Raw genomic sequence first — 24,078 nt, 5'->3', positions numbered from 1 at the left:
CCAATAACTCTTCCACAACTGATGTCAGACTCACTGGCCTATAACCTCCTGGTCTATCTTTAGAGCCTTTTTTAAACAGCAGAACATTGACTATCCTCCAATTCCCTGTTAACTCTTCTGTCACTATGGATGATTTAAATATCTCTGCTAGGGTGCCAGCAATTTCTGTACTTGTCTCACTTAGAGTTCAGGGAAACATCTTGTCGAGCCCTGGGGATTTATCCACCCTGATTTGCCTCAGAATAGTAAACACCTCTTTCTCTGTAATCTGAACAGGGTCCATGAAATTGACCCCACTTTGCTTCACTTTTGTAGACTCCATATCCATTTCCTGAGAAAATACAGCTGTAATAAATTTATTTAAGATCTCTCCCATCCGTTTTGGCTCCACACATGGATTACCATTCTGGTCTTCCAGAAGACTAATTTTGCCCCTTGCAATCCTTTTGCTCTTAAAATATCTATAGAATTGCTTAGAATTCTCCTTTATCTTTTCTGCTAGAGCAACTTCATGCCTTGTTTTAGCCTTCCTAATTTCATTCTCAAGTGTTCTTTTGCATTTCTTCTACTCCATAAGCACCTCATTTGTTCCTAATTGCCTTTTCCTGTTATGCACTTCCTTTTTTTTCTTAACCAGGTCCTCAATATTTATGAAAGCCTCCCACATTCCAAGTACACCTTTGCCAGAAAACAGCCTGTCCCATTCCACACTTGCCAGGTCATTTCTGATACCAACAAAATTGGCCTTTCCTCAATTTAGGATCTCAATCCACGGACCAGACCTATCTTTTTGCACATTTACTTGGAAGCTAATGGCATTGTGGTTACTAGATGCAAAATGTGCTCCTACATAATCTTCTGTCATTCTGCCACCTGTCCTGACTCATTCCCTAATAGCAGATCCAGTAATGCACATTTCCTCACTGGGACTTCTATGCTCTGATTAGGAAAAGTTTCCTGAACACATCTGACAAACTCAATCGCATCTAGTCCTTTTACATGATGGGATTCTCAGTCAATATGTGAAGAGAGGAGCTCACGTTTGCCACCAATGGAAGGACTGAGAGGAAAGAGTGGCTCCTTCAGCCAACTAAGTCTACTCAAATATTAAACACACATTTACACTATACCTATGTTAATCCCATTTTATTATGGGATCACCTGCATCCCCCCCCCCCATTGCAGTATACTGTTGACCTGCACAATAGGACCAATTTGCTGTTACCCATTAGCCTTCCACTCTGCATAATTTTGTAATGTGTGAGGAAAACAAAGCAGACAGAGGAAACCCAAACAGTCACATATAGTCCATGTAAACTCCATACACAGAGAACCAGAGGTCAGAACTGAACCTGGGGTCATGCGCTATGAGGCAGCAACTCCATAAACTGCACCCTCCATTTAAATCAAACCCAATGTGCAACTTGCCAGTAAAACTCAGACTGAAATGAGGAATCTATACACGGACAGGCAGAGAGTAAAGAATAATGGACAATGTAAGAAATACAATACAACATCAAACTACATCTAAGATGCAACTGATCATTCTTTTCAGACAGTGCAAAGTGCTGTTGTCTTTTCACTAAGCTGAAGAGGTCTCATACATTCTCACTATTAGTAACATATCCATTGTAAATTAGATTTTCCATTACTATTGGATCAGGTGTTGTGGACGGTCGACACTAACAGAAATAGGTCAGCCTTACTCTCGTCATTTCAGAGACAGTTAGAGGTTTTCCCAATACAGAAGAAGGCCAGTTGTCACATCAAGTCCATGTCAATTCTCAGTAAAGAAATGCTGATAGTTCCCATCCCCTCAAGCATTTCAAAATATTTTATCTCAAGCATCTACCTACTCCTCTTAAAAATTCTGATTGCTTCTGATTCTGTTAATCTTACAGAAACTTAACTATCCCTGGTTTTTCCCTCACATTCTTCTGTAGCTTTCTAAACTTTAAATCCATGTCTGGGTCATTGAGTCATCCACCAATGAGGATATTTTTACTCTTTTTTAACCTGTCGTGATATTGTTCGATTCTAGCCCAACTCCTGTTATTTTTTAAGAAGAATAACTCCAGTTTCACCTGATAAACTCTACAGCTGAAACCACTAAACCCTGCAACAAATCTACTTGTATCCTCCACAAGATCTTCATAAACTTCTTAAAGTTCAGTCACCAGGACAGAATGCCATCTGTATCTCCTTCTGCATTACATTTGCTCCACAACATCAGACATGCTGACCCAGAACACTATCTAAAGCTGGGTCAACAGCTTCAAAAAGATTTACAGTCTAGAAAACCAGGCAATCCTAATAAAAACTGTAATTTGAAATAAAACACAAATGATTATGGTATGGTCTGGTATTAAGATTGCGCTAACAGGAGGAACAGTGCTTCTCCAGTCTAATAGGGTAAGTACCTTTGGGTCAGCTCTATTGGCTCTGAGCTCAGTAGGTTACAAGCTGACCCAGCCTCCATTCCACAATATGCTGGCCATTAACACAAGATACAGACATAGCAACATTATAATTGAAAAGGAACTGGGCCTCTCAGTGGCTGTGAAGCAAGCATCAATTTTAAAAAAAACACAAATATGTATACGTGAGCACCCATGAGTGTTCAGCTAAGATTGTAAAATGAAGAGTCAGTCAGTGCTACTGCCTCTTTCCCTGTCAGTAACCATAATTCAGTTGCAATCAATTCTGGTGAAGTTCAGCCAATAACTTGAAAGGTAAATACAGGTTTAGGATCCCTCTGCTGGTTATTTGCATAATTGCATTATATAAACAAAACAATTTCAAGACAATAATGTGGATCTGAGCCAAAAGAGCATTGTGCAAGAGAAAACATTTCTCAAGTTGTTCATGTTTGGAGAATAATTTGCATATTTAGATTTAATAAAAAACTGCTTCACATCCGGTTGCTGTCAGTATTTTGGAGGCCAGTTTGCATATTAACATATCAATCGTGAAGAACAAAAATGAGTCATACAGTGTGGAACCAGTCCCCTTGGCTCATCATCCCCATGATGACCCCCTTGCTAATCTACACTCAATCCACTTTCTGTGTATTAGCATTTTTCTCTTTCTTGTCCTTTGCTATTTATGTGTCTCTCAAAATGTTACTTAAACATAGTGATTATATCTAGTTCCACCATCTCCTTTGACAGCAATTCCAGAAAACAACTGCACTCCAAAAATTTCTTCTCAGAGATCCCCTTTAAAATTCCTTCCACCCACCTGAAAGCTAGGCACTCTTGTTTTTGATAACCCTGCCACAGCAAAAAGATTTTGATTTCCAACCTCATTGATGCCTTTCATAATCTTATAAACTTGCATCAGACTGTTGAAAATGAATTAGAATGCTCTACCATGAAAATAGATCCACAGGGCTGTAGTTTCAATCAGATTAATGCATCAAACACTAATCGAAGGGTAACTGTATAATAAGATATGCCTATTATAAAATGCCCTCCCTGCAACTTTACTGAAATTGTTGACAACTGCACTTGCATTTAAAGTCAGAGTCACACAGACAGAAACAGCTCTCATTCAATCAACTGTTGACCAACGTGCCCATTTACACCATTTACACTAATCCCAATTCATTTCCTCTACAATCCCATGAACCAAACACTTCCCCTAATTCCACTTCCCACCTACACTCTAGGGACAATCTAAGACAACTAAGACAACTGCGCTGCTAAAAAGAGCGCTATATGACATCATTCTTACCTTTGGCCATCAGGCTCTATAATGAGTCAACCTATAGCCAGGGAAGTGATTACCCCCTCCTGTTAGACTGTTTGAGGTAACTTATTTTTTATTCTTTCCATTTATCTTCTAATATTATATATCCGTGCACTTGTAATGCTACTGTGACACTGCAATTTCCTTTGGGATCAATAAAGTATCTATCTACCTCTCACAGCCAATTTTCCTACGAATCCTGACCTTTAGGAGTGGAAGAGCCTGCAGCACCCAGGTGAATCCAATGCAAAGACAGGGGGAATGTGAAAACTCCACACAGGCAGCACTGGGAGTCAGGATAGCACCTGAGTCACTGGAGATGTGGGGCAGTGGCATTACTCCTTGAGTCAGCGAGATTTTGCAGCAATCAGTTCCACTGATATCATTATTAAATATAAAACAATATTATTTTAGCAGAGTCGTGATTTTTCAGCTAAGTGTAAATTTCAAAGCTGCCATGAAGAATTGTTTTTCTCCCAGTAACATTTTATCTTCAGCTCCAAGCCGAAAGGAGTTTTAAAATTGGGCCAAATGCAATTTACTTCCATGTATAAGGATAAAGTTTGCAATAAAACTGAACACACTTCCCCTCCTTCAACCTCATTCAATCTACAGAAACAAAACACCAATAAAAGCAAAAACATTTTCAGCTCAAGGGGGCCAGTAACCAAAGGAAATAGATACATGGTCATTGGCAGCAGGAGGAAAAGGACTTCTTTTTTAAACAAGATAAATTATTATGATCAAAATGCACTTCCTGAAATAGTAGAATTGAAAGGGATTTGGATAAAAAGGAGGCATAAAGCATGGTCAGGGGAGAGCTGGATTAAACAGCTGAGCTTTTGAGAAAGGACTAATCGAACAGTGTGTTAAAGTATTTTGTACACTGACAATGCTTCAAATAAAATCATTTTGAATCTGTGTGAAATGATTCAGGCTAAGTTCAGTACAACATATAAGCCAAAATTACTACAAAGAGAAGAATTCTCAGAACTCTTTGCAACAAAGGTCAAGGATACCAGGCAAAGATGACTTCTTGGAAGTGCCCTAGAACAGGAAAAAAGTGTCAGGGCAGAAGTTATGATTACCAGAGGGGATGGCATAACGGTTGTATGAAGGGTCAGGATGGCACTGAGCTGCAGTGTCGAATTTCATGGCTCAGATTTAATAGTGTTTTTCGGTTCATAAGGATGGTTTTGGGGAGAGAGAGGAGAGTCAGGAGTCAGCTTGGGGTTTAGAGACAGGGATGAGGGGGAGTTGGGGACAGCTGAGTCACAGGCTGGACATCCTGCTCACTAAAGGAAGGTGAAGCGTCTCCCATAGCCTCTCCTTTCTAGATGTGGTGATCGCCGCAGGACCACTGTTTACCTTGCCATGCAGGAGGTCACTCGCATAAGGCCTTTCCTACACTACTGTGCCCAACCCAACACCTTCATGAGGTGTCCCTGTCCTTACTGAGTTTGCTATGTCATAGCCCGATCGAGTGTCCAGTGGTATAACTGGGCGAGCAGGCTGGGCTCATCAGCTCTGGTTGGCAGCCAGCTTAGAAGAAGGACAACTCTGATTCCAAACCTGGGCAGATAGGACTCGTTAGCCTTGCCAGCCAGTCTGTCTAGGAGAAGGAAAACTCCAATACTCAACCTACAGGCTTGTGATCGCAGCAGCTCACTGCACCATTGCGGAACATCCCCCAGCCTAAAGAGTGGAATCGGTCCGCGCGCACCGATCCTCACTATAAACCTACATAGCGCAGGCGGGAAGGAAAATCCTACAGCGATGGAGTTCCCTCCTGATCTTCGCAAGCGAAGGACCAGCCATCACCATCATCAAGGGGGACTAAGAGGTCAGGGATAGTAAATGCAATGTCTGGGTAGGATTTAGAGTCCAGGTCGAAGTGCTCCATGGTCAAATGTCAGTGATCCCAGAAATCTTGTCACCTCACTGAGGAGACCAGCGATACCTAGGTCTGAGATTCGCTCTGGGTTAGATGTCTGTTTTGGTGGTGAGTCCCAGGTACAGTTGGAAGTCACAATGGCCAGTGACCTCCCCCACCCCAGGTCATCGGGGTCAAAATTCCATGTGAGTTCTAAATTAGAGGCCCAAAAGTCAAACCCAAATGTTTAAATCCTGAAGATCAAGGCCCAACAGAGTCACAAGAGACCAGTCCATCAGGGCCGGACCTCTGAACAAGTTCAGACAAGATGTCTAAGCCCAGTGGTCTAACAAATGATCAACATCCTGGGATGAGGTCCAAAATTGGAGGCAAAATTTCTAAGATTTTGGCAACAAGGACTGGAGGTCCAGAGGTAGCCTGTCCTGGATTTGGAGGCCAGGCTTAGTATGAGATTGGTGGTGGTGGGGGGGGGGGGGGGTGTTGCTATTAAAGAGGAGTGTTTTTGCTGTTGATGTTGTTCTGTGGAACCTTTTGGGAATGCTGTGTTGGCATCAAAATGTGTAGCTTCCCCCAGCAAAAATTTGTACAAACCATGTGTTTCATTGTACGTTTTGATATACATGTGATCAATAAATCTGAAATTGAATCTAAGGCAATGAAGTTCATGTGGCAGGAGTAAAAGTTGCACAAGGACATAAGGCAGAAAAAAAAAACTACCAATGCTCAGATGGGAAGTCATAATATGATCCACAGGGAGACATGTCAGTGAAACATGGGCAAGAATGGGGAGCACTATTGTTAAGCTTGACATATTTTATAAACACCATAAACAATCACACAATAGAATTATGAACTGTCACAGCTTTTCTTTTAAAAATAAGGCCTTCATCGAGTTCAAGTGTGTATGCACATTATGCATGCTCAAGCCGTAGCGATTTTTGGGGACTGTGGAATTTTACAGCACATTTGCAGGCCATTTGGCTGATCACATGACAGGCAGCTATTTAAAGGATTAATTCCATAACTTCAGTTCCACTGCTCCTCGTCCACTGTCTACAGGTTTGCCTTTAAGCCATTGTCCAATTCCCTTTCAACTGCTGTTGCAGAGCCTGATGCCACGGTCCCTTCAAAGGACATTTTTCTTTTACTTGAAACACCAGCAATACAGCTCAGATTCATTCATGAAATTGTATTTACAGTCACATGAAAGGCAAACAGCCTAACAGACCGTGAAAACAATTAGCAATCACCGATCATATAAAATGAGAGCATTTATCATAATTACATTAATAGGATTCCATTAGAGATTAAGGTTATGATGTAGACTGATCACAAACTGACCACCAGTTTGAATTTCAGAATGGTACACCTGCAGCCTTTAGATATGAACACGACATATACCACATCTGCATTTACTTCTCAGGAGGGTAGGCCAATTCAAAATCTACCAAAGTACCCATTTAACACAATTGAACCAGTGTTTAAGCTTGATGTACGCAAATATAGTCTGATCACAGCTTGGAGTCTTCATGACAATGTTACCAGTATTGTATGAATGATTCCTATCACAGGTATGCCAAGCAACCAATTGAAACACACAACAGATTGAGTAACCTCACCCCATTTGTCCAAAACAAAATTGCAAACACAGGAGATTGGTTTGCAAGGTACCAAGTTCTTACCTTCCACAGAGGCTCTTTTGGGCAGAATGGTCACTGCCCCCTCAGCCACTTCCCCGTGCTGTTTTACTGGAGAAGTCTTCGAGCCCCAGCTGTCGGAGCCGACCCAGACAAAATGGCCTGCTTTGTTTGCTCTTTTGGCAGCTGCAAGTACCTGCCTGCATAAAATAACCAATAGTTCCTTAGTCAGACGAGCTTGGGTTGAACACATCAAATGAAATGCTTAAATGGATGTGAAGATTAATGAACTACAGCGATGGTGTTCTAATGGGCTAATTTGATAGCACTCCTTTTCTTTCCCAAATGATGCCAGAATGAACTGACCTGTTACCTGCAACACTTTGGTCAGTGATGGGGACAAATGATACTAGTAATTGGAATGAATAATTAATCGGAATTCTTAGAGTCATGGAGAGACACAGTACAGAATGAGTCTGTGCTGAGTATCAACCACCCATTTATACTGATACTAAATAAATCCTTATTCTTTTAAATATTACCCCACATTCTTATCAATTTGTTCCAAATTCTATCACCCACCTGCATACTAGTGACAGTTTACAGTGGCCACTTAACCTGCACATCTCTGGGATGTAGCAGGAAACCTGAGCACCTGGGGGAAATCCATACAGTCACAGGGAGAAAGTGTAAACCCTACACAGACAGCACCCAAGATCAGGATCTCACTTTGGTCTCTGACACTGGAGGCAGATGCTCTACCGGCTGCTCCTCTTGGTGACCTGGCCTTAATGAAGTCAGCCTGATTTGGACTAACCAGGATCATTCATTATAAGCACTGAGTTAACCATTTTTTCCCGTAAAAAAATCTGTTCAATACCGAAACATTGTCCTCTAGGTATATGAGCCATGAACTATCATTTCTCTTCTCCACCCTGGGTTCTTGCTAGATAACCAATGGTAGGCTGTATTGTTAAAATCATAAGTTTCAACTTGTGTGAAATGCTTTTTGATGGTTCATTAATGGTGAGGCAACTGCTAATGGAAGTTGTTCAGTGGTCTAATATGAAATAACTTTTCCGGCATCTGATTCTTAGTAGTCAGAACTGAAGGTCTATTCTCTTCTGAGGTAAAATTTCAGGTTATACTATTGTTGGAAAGACCACTTTATGTTGCTCCTGTGGGGGATGGGGGGAAAGACAGAAATTCCATTAGCTCCACTCTCCTTAACTTCCTTGTACCCTTCAACATATTCTCTCTCATACAAGTCCATCAAGTCCCTTTTGATTCTTTTTGTCATTACCAACAGGAAGGGACAATTCACAGTTACTCGATAATCTCTTATTAAGTCTTTGTAACATTGCTGTGTCCTGGAGTGCTCAGAGGAACCCACTTGGGTGAAAAAAAAAGAGAGCAGATTGTGAAATTTATTGTTTGTAGAATTATGGCTTTGGAATTTTACTACCTGTGCAGCATATCACGGAGACAGTGTGGTGAAATAAGTGTTCAGAACACAGCCTTCATCAGCCATAACATTGAATATGAGAGTTGGGACATTATATTGCAGATGTATAAATTGTTGGTGAGGCCACATTTGGAGCGCTGTGTGCAATTTTGGTCACCCTGGTATTGGAAAGATGTAGTTAAACTGGAAAGAGTGCAGAGAGATATGAGAATTTTACCAGGACTAGAGGATCTAAGTTATGTCAAGAGGTTGACCAGGGTAGGTCTCTATTCCTTGGAACTTAGGAGAAAGAAGGACAACCTGACAGAAATGTTTAAAATTATGAGGGGCATAGATAAGGTGCATGGCAACAGCATTATCCCCAAGGCAGGAGAGATCAAAACTAGACTTTAAGTGAGAAGCAAAAGATTTAAATTGGACCTGAGGGGCAATTTTTTTTCACAGAGAGGGTGGTGAATATATGGAACAGACTGTCAGAGGAAGTGGTTGAGGCAGGTACTATAGTATCATCTAAGAAGCAATTTTACAGGTAAATGCAGGAAGAGCTTAGAGGGATATTTTCTGAATATGGAAGATTGGGACTAGCTGGACGAACACTGTGGTTGGCATAGGATGGTTTGGTCGAAGGGAATGTATCTGTGATATATTGATCTGTGACTCTATAAAACTGGTTTTAATATTGCAAGTGGACAGCACAGTAAAACAGCCAGTGGAGCTGCTACCTCCCCACTCCAGGAACCCAGTTTGATCCTGGCCTCCAGTGCTGAGTATACAAAGTTCACGTTTTCCCTGTGACGAGGAGGGTTTATCCTGAGTGCTTTAGTTTTCTCACATTTCCCAAGGACATGACAGTAATTATTTTGTCAGTCTAAGTGATCTCTTACTGCAGGTTAATGGGATAAAGATGTAACGGGAAGTTGATAGGCATGTGTGAGAGAAAATAAAGGGAGAGAGAATGGAATTGATAGGATTGTTTTCATGAGAGCTGGCATGGACATAATTGACCAAAAGGCTTCAGCGTGTCATCAAAAGAAAAATTGGGTTTCAAAGCTTAACTCAATCCAAATAGGAAACCAGAATGCACATAGTAGACAATAAAATCATTGGCTTCTAGCATTCCAACATGCTTAAGAATGTAAGGCTTCAGGCACTTAGAAATAAGTGCAGATCTATGATTTACATATTCACACTCAGACACCTCCCAAAATAAAGTTAATAAATGACTCTAGAATTATACTACTGGAAGGTGTCATATGTACGTATAATATCTTCAGATGTCACTATTTTAAGCAGTAACACATGGGAGGTATTTATTAGCTTAAGCAGATTGAGAGGATCATGCCTAATTTAGCGCATTGTTCCATCCTGAGGTTAGCATCCGCCAATGCATTCACTCCATTATCAAGTCCACACTTTTCATTTATGTTTTCACCCATTCATTGTGGACCAATATTGGCAAAGCCAGCAGATCTGATCCATCCCCAACTTCTCTTGGGAAGGTAGTCTTCTCAAACTGTGACAGTCTAGGTGGTGAATATACTTCCAGGATGTGGTCATAGGGATATTCAGTGTTTCAGCTCATCGATGGTGAAATGAACAAAATGAAAAGCATTCATTCATGGATATTGAGAATATTCCATTATACTGCTTGAGTGATTTGTAAAAAAATTGAAAGGTTTTGTGGAATTAGGAAAATTTGCTACCAATTTGTAAACAGTAAGCTCCTTTGAACAATGTGACAATGAGTAAATAATTGTTTTCCCTGTTATTGCTTGAAGGATTGTACACTACTCATAATTCTTGTTCTCCTTTGCCTTACAAGATCAATAACAGCACAGAATGCTTCACCTGAAATGCAAACATCTGGTTTTGTAGAATCCTGGGCACGGCACAAGAAGCTCAACCCTGAATCTCAGGGTCCAGGTCTCTGAGATACAGTGCTTTCAGATTCACAAATATGCCTTGGCTACTCCATGAGTTTATAAGTTAAACGTTCAGGGTATTTCTCATGAGGATGGAGATAATCAGTATTTGCATGGCTCAAGTATTACTTGCCACTATAGCTCAAACCAAAACGTTTATGAAGTCTTGCTACATACTGATATGGACTTTTTTTTAATCTTTGAGGATACAAATGGATCAGAACACTGAATACCATTGTTTATGACATTCTGAAAGTAAAAAATTAAGAAAACAGTAGATGACTGGGTCTACTAAACAACCAGGATGCATTCTTGTAGTGATATCCCTATCTAAGAGTTTCTTAACTATCCCTAATCGATTTGCCTCTACCAGCACTCTCTGTGTAAAAAATCTACCTCTGACGTACCCCCGATACTATGCTCCAAGGATATTAAAATTATGACTCTGGTGTTAGCCATTTCTGGCCTGTGAAAAAGCATCTGGCTATCTACTCAATCTATGCCTCTTTATCATCTTGTACACCTCTATCAAGTCACCTCTCATTTTTCATTCTCTTTTTCGCTGATGAAAGAAAAGACAAACATTTTCTTTTTCACTGATTCCTGTTGACTTAAATATTACAAAGCATTTCCTGATGACACACTCAGTTAAATTCCCCCCTTGGTGACAGAGGCAGTCACTCCAACCTCCACACTAGAATTCAGCTCATGTGTTCATACTTTGCACCAAGAATGTTAGGGAGTTCAGAGCCAAGTGTGCAGGACAAACAAAGTTGGACATTGACAATAAGTCATTGGAGTATTTTTGGAGTATTAGAGCACCATTATCAATGACACCTTCTATCTCTACATTGAAGAGTGCAGACAGCTGGTGTAATAATAAAAAGTGAGCAAGCCAGATATAATTGTGTTTTTGTGGGCAGTTTCCACGTAGTCGGGCAGCTATCAGTGCTGCTTCTACACTGATACCATCAGCAAGCAGAATTAATTCTGTATCCTAATCTTTCATCACTACATTGAAGCCCAGTGTCTCATTGTACCCAATGCTCCCAATCATTTCTTGAACTGAATGTACTGAATACAGTAATTGTGATGGAAGACACTTCATGAGTTGAAGAATGTTGAATCATTGACTTTACATTTCTAATTGATGGTTGCAAAAGTTTCAGCTTTGTCATACCAATATTCTAGGCTCTGAGAATTCATTATGACTGCAGGATCTGTTAATGGAGCTTCCCACGCTTAGTCATGGGTTAATTGACATTATGCAGTACGTTTAACATCAATATTTCATCAGACCTTATCTATGCAACACACACAAAATGCTGGAGGAAATTCCTCCAGCATTTTGTGCGTGTTGCTTGGATATCCAGCATCTGCAGATTTTCTCTTGTTTGTGATCAGATTTGATCTGTTGATTGTGGGACCATTAGCACTGACTTTTATTAATCAACACCCATACAATCCTACATTTTTAGCTTCACCACATTGAGACATCTTCAGGTACCTCTGCTGATGCTCTTGACAAGCTCTTGTACTTCTCTCTTTAAACCAGGGATTCCTTTCTCACCTAAGAAAAATGGCATAGAGCAGAATATGCTATGCCATGAGGTTCATGTCATGGCCAAAAGAAAGCAGGTATTGCTGATGGTTTGCAGCACCTCATGGACATGTGAGCTGCTAAGCTGGTTCTCAACTAAGCCATTTAGCATAAGTAAAGTGCCACACTAAGCAAAGGAAGCTGTCCTCACTGCAATGATGCAATATATGTTTGTACAAAGTATCTGGAAAAGGCATTCCAACCAATTGTTCTTGAACAAGAAGATTGATAAACATCAGGTCAAACAGGTTTGTGGCTTTATTTTTCTCATCTACCAGAGACCTAGTGTCCTTCAGTACACATCCATCTCGGTTAGTAATGGTGTTACTGAGCCTCCCATCGCATACACATATTTCATGCCTTGACAATCCTCACTGATTTTTCCATATTAATGTAGAGCCATACTGATTCATCAGTGGACAGAAGTTGTGATCAGCTGGAGGCTTTTGATATCTGAATACTCTGTGGGCTTCAAGTCACTGCTGAAGACTTTCAAGGCTATTCCAAGCCAAAAAGAAGTAACTGGCCCTCTGCCACAGCTCAGTCACAGGAGAAACTGAACTGCAGATAATTATTCAGAATTTCTTGATTGCTTGTCCAATTAAATGACCACTCTGCCACTATTTCCACCTCCATAACATTGTGTGTCTTCCATCTCCACTCCATAATCACCCCATTGAAACAGCAAGCCATTGCAATTTTATGGCACGTACAGATGAATTGAAATATATATATTTTTTACAGTAAACTATACATTGTAGATTATTACAAACCCTCCAAGCATGATTCCTTCACTTCAATGACCCACTACTCTAATTCTATCCTTACTCCCCTATTTCTATCCACCAACTTATCCAATATATTACTGCTCAATAACTCAGTCAGAAGTTTTACCTACCCATTATCCCTCTTGTTGATATCAATGCACCTACAATGACCCCAACCAAAGCCTAGTACAACATAGGAGAACATATGTGCAATCACCCTCCTATTCACCCCCTCTAACTTCAATGATAAATAGACCTCTATCTTTATTTTCTGAATAAATATGGAGTGAACTTTAATGCCACATGAAACATTTTGATATGGAGATTTTTATTAATACCTCATCAATTGTTCTATTGGAACCTGGTGGTGATGCTTACATTCAGATCAAAGATATGCCCTTCTCACCTGATATCATCCTCATTGGCAAAAGTGATTATGCCACGAACATCAGGTGTATCCAAAAGGCGTCTGATGACTTTATCATACTCTACTCTTCTTGACTCCATTGGTATTTTCAGAGACTGAGCAATGCAAATCCCACCTAGAGATGTGAGAAAACAGTTCACATGAATATAATAAAATTATGCAGCTGGAAAGAAACTGTCCTAATTTAATTCTAACAGGTTTAAACTTCTTGCTGTATTATGAAGTATCAGGGAACCACTTCTGTTCAGTTGAACTCTTCGTTTTCTTTTTACTCCAAAATTAAATACTGAAGCTCCTTAGTAAAGGATCTCGTTTCAATTCAATGCCCTTTTTAAAGAGGATCTCACAAACAAGAGCTACTTTCAGGAAGTCATTTCACAAATTCCTGATGGGATGAATGGAGAAAAAACTTTTAATAACTTTAGTTAAAAGAGAAATCAGCTACTCTGTTTAAGGCAGATGTCTGTTCTGGCAGACTCTATAGATCCCATGGTGCTTTTGCAGCATGGAGTCTAAAATTGGTTTTGCACTATCCTTTGATATTCCCTTCAAACTGAAGCATGTAACGTTAACAAGAACAGTTCGTGCATGTAAAGAAAACTGTCATGAAATACCATACAGTAGACGAAAGCGAATGTTGAGTAGTAAGGAATCTTGGCCAATACTGACACAGAGACAGGTTCGAGGACATTAGAAACATGAAGAACAAGAACAAGCCATTCAACCCAACTAGACAAGGCTTTGAAAGAACTCTAGTATTAATCCCTGTCTGCTGCTCTTTCTCCATAGTCCTGAACAATTCTTGTTTTCATGTACTTATTTATTTCCCTTACCAAAAAAAGAGACATTAAATATATATTTAATCCCAGCTACTAGCTCTGCAAATTTGACACCTAGAATCCAATAATAATATAGCTAAAGTCAGACCAATAGCCTGCTTCAGAAACCCAGCATTTATGTCTTCTTAGCTCTTACAGATTTGTAGTTCCAGTTTCAAAACATTGCAAAATAGAAATTCTAATCAAGTCCCTGGCCACCAGAACATAATTTATAAAATTCAATCAAAATAACTTGCACTCAGACAGCAGCTTTCTTGAATGCAAAAATAAGAGTGAACATCACAGTTACTAATACACAGTGACACCCATATATTACAGATATCTACGGGTGTCACTGTGCATTAATATTTGTGATGGTAACTAGAACATCATAAACATAAACATAAACTTTAATTCAAATATTAACTTCCAAAGTACTTCAATCCTAACAAACAAAACTTTGTTGCTATGACTTGCCACTTTCTGTTTTCATGCTCAAACTATTTTCCAGCACATTACTTTGACAGACAGCAGTACAGAAAAGAAATACTGAAGAAGTAAGCTTGACAGAAAATTAAATAGCTTTAAAAGGGCATTTAGACATCGCCTTTAAAATATTACAACATCACAGTGGCTATAATCAGAAATCAATGGAGACCAGCTACAAGAAAGCTTTGTCAAGGGGGCAATCTCTGCCATTCAGCATTTCGTAATACATATCCCTATTGCCACACATCATCACCATCAACTTAATGCATCCCTATCTCTTCGGCAGTCCTTTCTCCCAACTCTCTCCAGATTCAGAAAATTCCCTTCTTCTTCCACAATACAAACATGCCATCTCTTTCCCCAGCCACAGCATGCCATGGATTATTCTGGCATTGACTTAGGGATGGCAATCCTACCCTGATTAATTTTGCTTTTGTGACTCATAGAAATATCACTTTATATTTTAGAGTGTGGCGGGTATCAGTCTCAAAAAAGTCAAGAAAGGTGGCAGTAATGAAGAAAGTCTGTTCACTGAAGTCTAGAGGAAGGAAGGCACATATGCCACTGAGGGAAGCAACAGGAATAAGCCCTTATGACTACAATATCTAAATCAAACATAGTACCTAATTAAACTCCTTCCATCTGTGATCTATATCTCTCTATTCCCGGCCTATTCATGTGATCTAACAGCCTATTAAATGGTCACTATTGCATCTGCTTCCACCATTCCCCCAAGCAGCCCATGCTAGACATCTACCACTCCATGTAAACGAAAAAGCTTGCCCTGCTCATCTCCTTTAATTTTTCCCATTCCCACTAGAAATGGATGCCCTCTTGTATTTAATATTTCCACCCCAGAAAAAATAGATTATCACTATGTCCCAAATATTATAAACTTCCCTCAAGTCTGCCCTCAGACCAATGATCCAGAGAAAACATCCTGAACTTATCCAACATACAAGTCCAAAGTTAGAGAACCAAGATTAACAAACTTGAGAGAAAATTACACAAGGATGTTTGTTTAAAAGGCTGTCAAACCCAAAATCATTATCCATCCTAACCTTCCCTGATTTGCGATACATTGGTTTTAAAATTGAGAAGGAACAATTAACTTGGTCTCATCAGTCACTTCTGTCTCTAGAACCACTGTTGTGTCTGATCATCTCCTTCACACAGGATTAAATATTCACTGAACCTCATCTTCACTGTATCATCCAAGATGCCCTCTTGCCCAAATTCGTCCACTAATTGCGCTTGTGAATTTAATAAACAGCTTGGGCTTAGATATTGATAGTACAATTAAACTGATTTTCAAAAGAAAATGCAATTTCACAAACAAAAATATTGACAGAGAGCCAAGCTTGACTACAGTTGGCCGGGATTTATCTGAACCAGCCTGAGATTTTCAGGGAGCAACAAAGATACTTGGATTGTCATTCAGCCTCAAGGCCATAGCAGCGTCAGAACTTACAAGCTTTAACACATCTCTGCCAATTAAACATCTACATAAATCAACTGATGCCACTGTTACCATGGGAACTTATTGCTTTCAGGTCATCAAGAAACCATATGGTGAAATAATTCTCATTTTCTAATCTGATCCCATGCCCAAGCCCAAGGAGTAATTTAGAATACAGACATTATACATCCTGTGTAATGCAGGGAGTGGCTTTGATTAAGTAGACTAGTCAATAGACAATAGACAATAGGTGCAGGAGTAGGCCATTCGGCCCTATGAGCCAGCACTGCCATTCACTCTGATCATGGCTGATCATCCACAATTAGTACCCCGTTCCTGCCTTCTCCCCATATCCCTTGACTCCGCTATCTTTAAGAGCTCTATATTCAGAGACTCAGAACTTGATGAATATGTCACCACTATCACAGACTTATCAGCAAGCATATTGAGGACTGTGTAACAAACCAGAATCCATAGATGAACTTGAAGATCCGTTCCCTACTGAAGTCTAGGACTCTGACCTTCAAATTAGGTGACCCTGACTTTTACAAGAAATTGAGATATGATCTGCATAAAGCTAACAGCAATGCCAAAAGGCAATACCTGTCCAAACACGAGGAAATCTGCAGATGCTGGAATTTCAAGCAACACACATAAAAGTTGCTGGTGAACGCAGCAGGCCAGGCAGCATCTCTAGGAAGAGGTACAGTCCCCACCTCCCCCTTGTACCCCATCCGTTATATATTTATATACAGACATTCTTTTTCTCTCTCTCCTTTTTCTCCCTCTATCCCTCTCACTATACCCTTTGCCCATCCTCTGGGAATCCACCCCCCCTTTCTTTCTCCCTAGGCCTCCCGTCCCATGATCCTTTCATATCCCTTTTGCCTATCACCTGTCCAGCTCTTGGCTCCATCCCTCCCCCTCCTGTCTTCTCCTATCATTTTGGATCTCCCCCTCCCCCTCTCAAATCTCTTACTAGCTCTTCTTTCAGTTAGTCCTGACGAAGGGTCTCGGCCCGAAACTTCGACTGTACCTCTTCCTAGAGATGCTGCCTGGCCTGCTGTGAATACCGGTCCAATACTGAGTCCCAGGTCAGCCCGCAGTTGTGGCAGGGCTTATGTGCTATAACAGACTACAAAATGAAGTTAGTCTGCATCGCTGACAACAATACATCCCTTCCCTGCTCTACACTCATCTACAGAGCATCTAGGCAACAAAGGTGCCTATATTAGACTACCGTGTATTGACTACAGTTCTGCTTCCGCTGTTATTCCAAGCAAACTCACCACCAAACTCTAAAACTTGGGACTTGACACTCTGCAAATGGATTCTTGATTTTCTGACCAACTGACCAAAAACACAAGGCGCCATGATAGTGTAGCAGTTAGAGAGGGACTATTATAGCTCGGGGTGTCAGGACTTGAGCTCAATCTCATCATCCTCAGTAAGGAATCTGTATGTCCTCCCTGTGGAATGTGTGGGTTCACTTCAGATGCTCCTGTTTCCTCCCACAGTCCAAACTCACGCCGGTTGGTGGATTAACTGGTCATTGCAAATTGTCCCGTGATTTGGTTAGGGTTAAATCAGAGGGTTTCTGGCAGTGCAGGTCAAAAGGTCGGAAGGTCTGATTCTGTGCTGTATCTCTAAATGAGCAAATAAATAAAGAAATAATCAGTAAGGATAGGCAAGGACACCTCTGCCACAGTTAATCTAAACACAGTTGCCCCACAAGTCTGCTTCCTCGGTCCCCTACTCTACGTCCTGTACAATCATGACTGCGTGGTAGTTTGCAGATGAAGCCATCATCGTGAGCTGTATCTCAAATAACGATGAGCCAGTGCACAGGAAGGAGATAGGGAGCCTAATGATTTGGTGTCATGATATCATCTTTTTCTCAATGTCAGCAAAATAAACAGGCTAGTCAGTGACTTCAGGAAGAGGGTTGGTGCAAATGCTCCTGCTTACATGAAGAGTGCAGAGGTTGAGAGCTTCAGTAAGAGTGAACATCACCAATAGCTTGGCCTGTTCCAGCCAGTGAGATGCCATGGCTAGGAAAACTCACCAGTGGCTCTACTTCCTCAAGAGGCTAAACAAAACATGGCATGTCCCCATCAACACTCACCAATTTTTACCAATGGACACATTTCAGCACAGCACAAAAACCAGCCTTCCCTCACTGGACTCTGTCTATACATATCACTGCCTCGCTAGAGCAACCAGCATAATTAAAGATCCCGTCAAACTCAGACATTCTCTCACCTCCTCCCTCCCATGGAGCAGAAGATACAAATACCTGAAAGCACGTACCACCAAGCTACTATTTTATTGTTATAAGACTATTGAATTGCTCCCTGGTATGCTAAATAACAATCGAGGCCATTATGACCTTGCCTCTCACTACCTACCTGCACAGCACTTTCTCTGTACTGTAAACACTGGGACAGTGTTTATTCTGAACAGTGTCATTGCTTTACCTTGCACCACCTCAATGCACTGTTACAATGAGTTGATCTGCACGTATGGCATGCAAGACAAGTTTTTTTTACTGTACTTCAGTACATGCAACAATAAACAATTGACCTAACTGTGTTGTCCTTTGCACAACAAACATCATAATATTCTGTGGCTATAGATAAATTAAAGGACTTGCTGTTGGATAAAGTGCCACTGGCTTAAGTGTTTTAATGCTATCTTGCTTGTCATTACAAACTATTTTCTGTTGTATTTTTATTGTATTTCATATTACCAACACTAGGAATCTTTTGCTTTTGCTTCACTGACTGAAGAGCAATTACTTGTGTAACTGAAAAAGCCAGATACCTCATCAAGTCTGTGATACTCAGGAACAACAGAACATAGCAAGATACATGAGAGCTGAGCCTAGAAATGGATTCTTTGCAAATGACCGACAGCTGTTAAATGATGGGAAGGTTTGTAATCAGAGTTTAGTAATGGATAGGCTGTTGATGAGTCCATTCAGGCAACCCTTTGGCCAGATTTCCACATATAAAAATATGCCAACTACAAATGTACACTTCATTTCAGGAATGCACATCATCACAAAGCAAAGAGCATATAAACATTGATTTTACTGTACAATGTGACGAAAGTACACATAGACTAAGATATTGACTGTCCTGTGCTATCACCAGTGGGATCAACAATTGATCTGCCACCTGTCTCCAGGAGAGAGAGATAAGTAAAGACAATGGAGCAGCATTTGGAAATGTTAATGAAGAGACGGGAGAGTTTAACGGAAGGAGACAGTGGTCTGGGAATTGTCAAAGACCGGCTCCTCTTTGAACCCTGAACTGTTTGAAGTGATGGACAGGCGATACCCCAGCAGGGGGATAAAAAGGGACAGGTTCACTAAGGCAAGACACACACGACACCACGAGGTAACGAGACCCTGGAAGCGGTGCTCCTCCCACAAGTCGGTGGGAGTCTTTGGAGGGCTGTCGCGGGACCAAGCCAGAGACACACAGGGTGGAAAGATACGATCGGCGGGAACCTGGTGTGTGTCTGCCCTTGCCTGGGTGCCGGGTTCACCGCTGAGGAAAGATCGTATCTGGAAATGGAGGGGTCACAGTCGGTGACCTCAGAAGACATCACAAAGGGCTCGCCCGAAAGCTGACTGCGAGGAATATCGAAGGTCTGTGTGGAAGCCGTTTTTGAATATTCATTCGCTTTCTCTCTCTCTCTCCCACGGCAGTGATTACTGTGAACTGAACTGAACTCAATTGAACTGAACTTTGCGTCACTTTGAAACTGGTCATTCACCCCTAGACGACAATAGAGCTTGATTGATCCTATTATCCTAGTTTCTGTGTACATGTGTGTTTATCATTGCTGAACTGTTGCATTTATTATCCTTTTGATTAGAGTACTGTGTTGCTTACTTCTTTAATAAAACTTTCTTAGTTCCAGTAATCCAGACTCCAACTGAGTGATCCATTTCTGCTGGTTTGGCAACCCAGTTACGGGGTACGTAACATAAGTGGGGTTCTCGTCCGCGATTTTGAATGCTAAATTTGGGACGGAGTAAATTGATTGGGTTAAAATTCCTGAAAGAAAGAAAAGACAAACAGCAGAAATGGAGATAGAGGAATTTATAAAGACGCCGACCTTGGAGGCATTAGAGGATGCCAGGAAAGCGGAATTGGCAGCTGTGGCCAAATGGTTGAATCTTGTTAAGGGGAAGTCGACAATGAGGAGAGAGGAGATACACAGAGCTATCGTAGAGCACTATGTATCTAAAGGTGTGTTTCCCCAAGGGGAGCTGGAGGTGGTGTCTATTGAAAAACCTGCTGGAGACGCGGTACAGGTGCAGCTTGAAAAACTGAGACTCAGCACGAGTTCCGGGTACGGCAGTTAGAACACGAAGAGAAGCAGTTAGAAAGGCAGGAGAGAGAGAGACAGTTACAACAGCAAGAGAGAGAGAGACAGTTGGAGTGAGAAGAGAAACAGAGGGAAAGGGAATTTGAGCTGGAGAGGTTAAAGATAAGGGCAGAGCAGGGGCCCGTGCTGAACCAAGGTGGAGGGTTCCGGGCAACCCAGGAGGTTAGGCTGGCTCCCCCATTTGACGATACCAATGTGGATCGGTACTTTCTCCATTTCGAAAAAGTTGCTACAAGTCAGGACTGGCCGAGGGATAAGTGGGCTGTTTTGTTTCAGAGTGTACTGAAAGGGAAAGCCCAACGAGCTTACTCAGCTTTGTCCGCAGAAGATGCCCAGAGGTATGAGGTGGTGAAAGAGGCCATCCTTAGGATTTATGAGTTGGTCCTGGAGGCATACCGGCAGAGGTTCCGGAATGCGAGGAAGCAGTGGGACCGCACGTATTTAGAGTTTGCCCATGAGATGCAGACATATTGTGAGCGTTGGTGCGCCTCGAAGGGGGTAGAGCGGGATTATGACAGACTGCTACAGCTGATCCTGATTGAGCAGTTTAAAGGTGTGTCCCTGAGGGTATGAGACCCTACCTAGATGAGAAAGAGGCAGCCACGTTAACCGCAACTGCTAAGTTAGCGGATGAGTACGTGTTGACGCATAAAATGAAGTTTGTCCAGAGTAAAGGCTACCAGAAGGGTAGTCAGGACGGCAGGGAGAGTCCGCCAGAAAAGTCAGAAAATAAGCCGGGGACTAGTGAGAAGGATAAGGAAGACCGGGAGCAGTCTGGTAGGAAGTCTCTTGGGGTCGTCTGTTATAATTGTGGGAAAGTCGGACACTTTGCGTCCAGGTGCTTTGCCCCAAAGAAGGAGACGGGAAAAGGAAAAACGGTGATTTTGACTGGCTGTATCGAGCTGGTAAACGAACTGCTAGGAGAGGACAGGTCTGCCAAAGTTCAGGAAGGGCGCGAGAGGTTTATCTTGGCCGGGTTGGTGTCAGTGAAGGAAGGGTTAAACCCAGTTCCAGTGCGGATCTGGGGAGACACGGGAGCGTGTCAGTCATTGATATTGAAGAGTGTATTAGAGTTTAGCTCAGAGACCCAGACTGGGGAGGTCAAGGTAAAAGGTATTGGGGAAGGGACAGAGGCAGTCCCTTTGCACCAGATACACCTACAAAGCAACCTGGTCTCTGGACTAGTCACGATCGGGGTGAGGCCTGAATTACCGATGAAAGGCGTGGAAGTCTTGCTCGGTAATGACCTTGCCGGGGGAATCGTGTTCCCAGCCGTGAGATTGACAGGTCAGCCTGCCAGCATTGAGGCCTCGCCCATGGACTCACAGGTTCATCCCGGGACTGCCGAAGTAAATTTAGCTCAGATATACCAGGAGGAGGTAGAAAGGGAAAAGAAGGAGTGTAGTGAAACAAGAGGTAGTGAGGGAGCTGAGACAGACTTGGCATTAGCCAGGAAGGAATTTGTGCGGGCGCAGGACCGAGACGAGGAGCTGATGGTTTTGGTGGAGACAGCTCTCTCTGACGCAGAATTAAGAAGGGAGCCAGTAGGCTATTGTGTGGAGGAGGAAGTGCTAAGGAAGAAAGGGAGACCAAGTATCGTACCCGCAGATGAGGAATGGGGGGGTGGTGCAAAAGAGTTATGGGGATGAGATTTTTAACCTGGCCCACAAGGTACCCCTCGGTGGACATTTTGAGGTGCTGGAGGAAACAGTTGGTGGAATCATGAAAGAGGTTTACCGGCTGCACAGGAGGAAGGATGTTAGTGATTATAGCACACGCGAACTGAGACGGTCACAGGCTTTTAATATGCTAACGAACCTAGTCGGTGTTAGCGCGGAAATCAATGAAGCCAGGGTCCCCCTGAGAAGAAAAAAGAACCATCTTGGAAAGATGAGTATGGTATCGACCAGATGGGAGAAGGCTATTGTTTTGGCCAGCTCTGCTGATAAGGTCTCTCCCTTAATCCCCGAACAAAGCGACTCCTTAGGAGGGGTAATTAAATGGCTCGCACACGTGTGTTTGATTGTCCCGAGGTGATGCAAAGAACTGGGACGTTGGGTGGTGTTTGTTACGCTAGGTCAGCCTAGTGAGCAACAATCCTATAGAATGAGTAATTCAGTGATGAAAGGGCTGACGAACACAGAGGTGTGTATTGGTGATGTAATACGGTTGTCTGAAGCCAGCTTGATAGTGAACCTTGAAAAAAATGAGTTCGGCCACACGAAGGTCACTTATCTGGGAATTGTGGTGACACAGGGGCAGCTGGCAGCGATGCAAGCTAAGGTGCGGGCTATCTCTGACATCCCAACACCGACAGACAAGAGGGCCCTCAGAAGGCTCTTGGAGATGGTGGGGTACTGTAGGAAGTTTTGCAATAACTCTGTGGTTACTACCCCTCCCCCTCCTACTAAGCCCTTGCGAGAGAAAACTAAGTCAGAATGGGACGACCCTTGTTATTGTGGTCCGGGACGAAACCCAATGAGAGGTTACATTGATCGCAATTCATCAGTGTTTTTGGCCACTATGAAGATTGCTAAATTGGAGCCTGGTTTAAGGGATTATTAATAACACATATAAAAGGAACAGAAAATGTGATTGCTGACTGTCTGTCAGGTGTTGACAACTTAAAATTCGCTGTATTAGCCGAATAGCTGATAAAGATGTATATTTGTGTGTAGCAAATAACGTATTCATGTTTGTAATTTTTACCCCGGTAAAAATCCTTAAAGGTGAGGGGTGTGACGAAAGCACACATAGACTAAGATATTGACTGTCCTGTGCTATCACCAGTGGGATCAACAGTTGATCTGCCACCTGTCTCCAGGAGAGAGAGATAAGTAAAGACAATGGAGCAGCATTTGGAAATGTTAATGAAGAGACGGGAGAGTTTAACGGAAGGAGACAGTGGTCTGGGAATTGTCAAAGACCGGCTCCTCTTTGAACCCTGAACTGTTTGAAGTGATGGACAGACGATACCCCAGCAGGGGGATAAAAAGGGACAGGTTCGCTAAGGCAAGACACACACGACACCACAAGGTAACGAGACCCTGGAAGCGGTGCTCCTCCCACAAGTCGGTGGGAGTCTTTGGAGGGCTGTCGCGGGACCAAGCCAGAGACACACAGGGCGGAAAGATACGATCGGCAGGAACCTGGTGTGTGTCTGCCCTTGCCTGGGTGCCGGGTTCACCGCTGAGGAAAGATTGTATCTGGAAACGGAGGGGTCACAGTCGGTGACCTCAGAAGACATCACAAAGGGCTCGCCCGAAAGCTGACTGCGAGGAATATCGAAGGTCTGTGTGGAAACCGTTTTTGAATATTCATTCGCTTTCTCACTCTCTCTCCCACGGCAGTGATTACTGTGAACTGAACTGAACTCAACTGAACTGAACTTTGCGTCACTTTGAAACTGGTCATTCACCCCTAGAGGACAATAGAGCTTGATTGATCCT

General features: G+C 42.2%; 1 protein-coding gene across 1 annotated transcript in view; it reads right to left on the bottom strand.

Moving 5' to 3' along the window:
• LOC140211126 (metabotropic glutamate receptor 7-like) overlaps window positions 1–24,078 on the bottom strand; it is a 786,692-nt gene that overhangs the window by 389,494 nt on the left and 373,120 nt on the right. The window contains exons 3-4 of the mRNA XM_072280621.1: window positions 13,442–13,577; window positions 7,327–7,481 (exon numbers count right to left, since the gene is read on the bottom strand). Coding sequence (XP_072136722.1) covers window positions 7,327–7,481; window positions 13,442–13,577 — 291 coding nt within the window. The remainder of the gene's footprint in view (window positions 1–7,326; window positions 7,482–13,441; window positions 13,578–24,078) is intronic.

The sequence above is a fragment of the Mobula birostris genome, chromosome 16 (genome assembly GCF_030028105.1).
Source record: "Mobula birostris isolate sMobBir1 chromosome 16, sMobBir1.hap1, whole genome shotgun sequence".
Classification (NCBI taxonomy): domain Eukaryota; kingdom Metazoa; phylum Chordata; class Chondrichthyes; order Myliobatiformes; family Myliobatidae; genus Mobula; species Mobula birostris.
The sequence above is the reverse complement of the archived record's forward strand: the minus strand, read 5'-3'. Positions and strand labels throughout refer to the sequence as shown.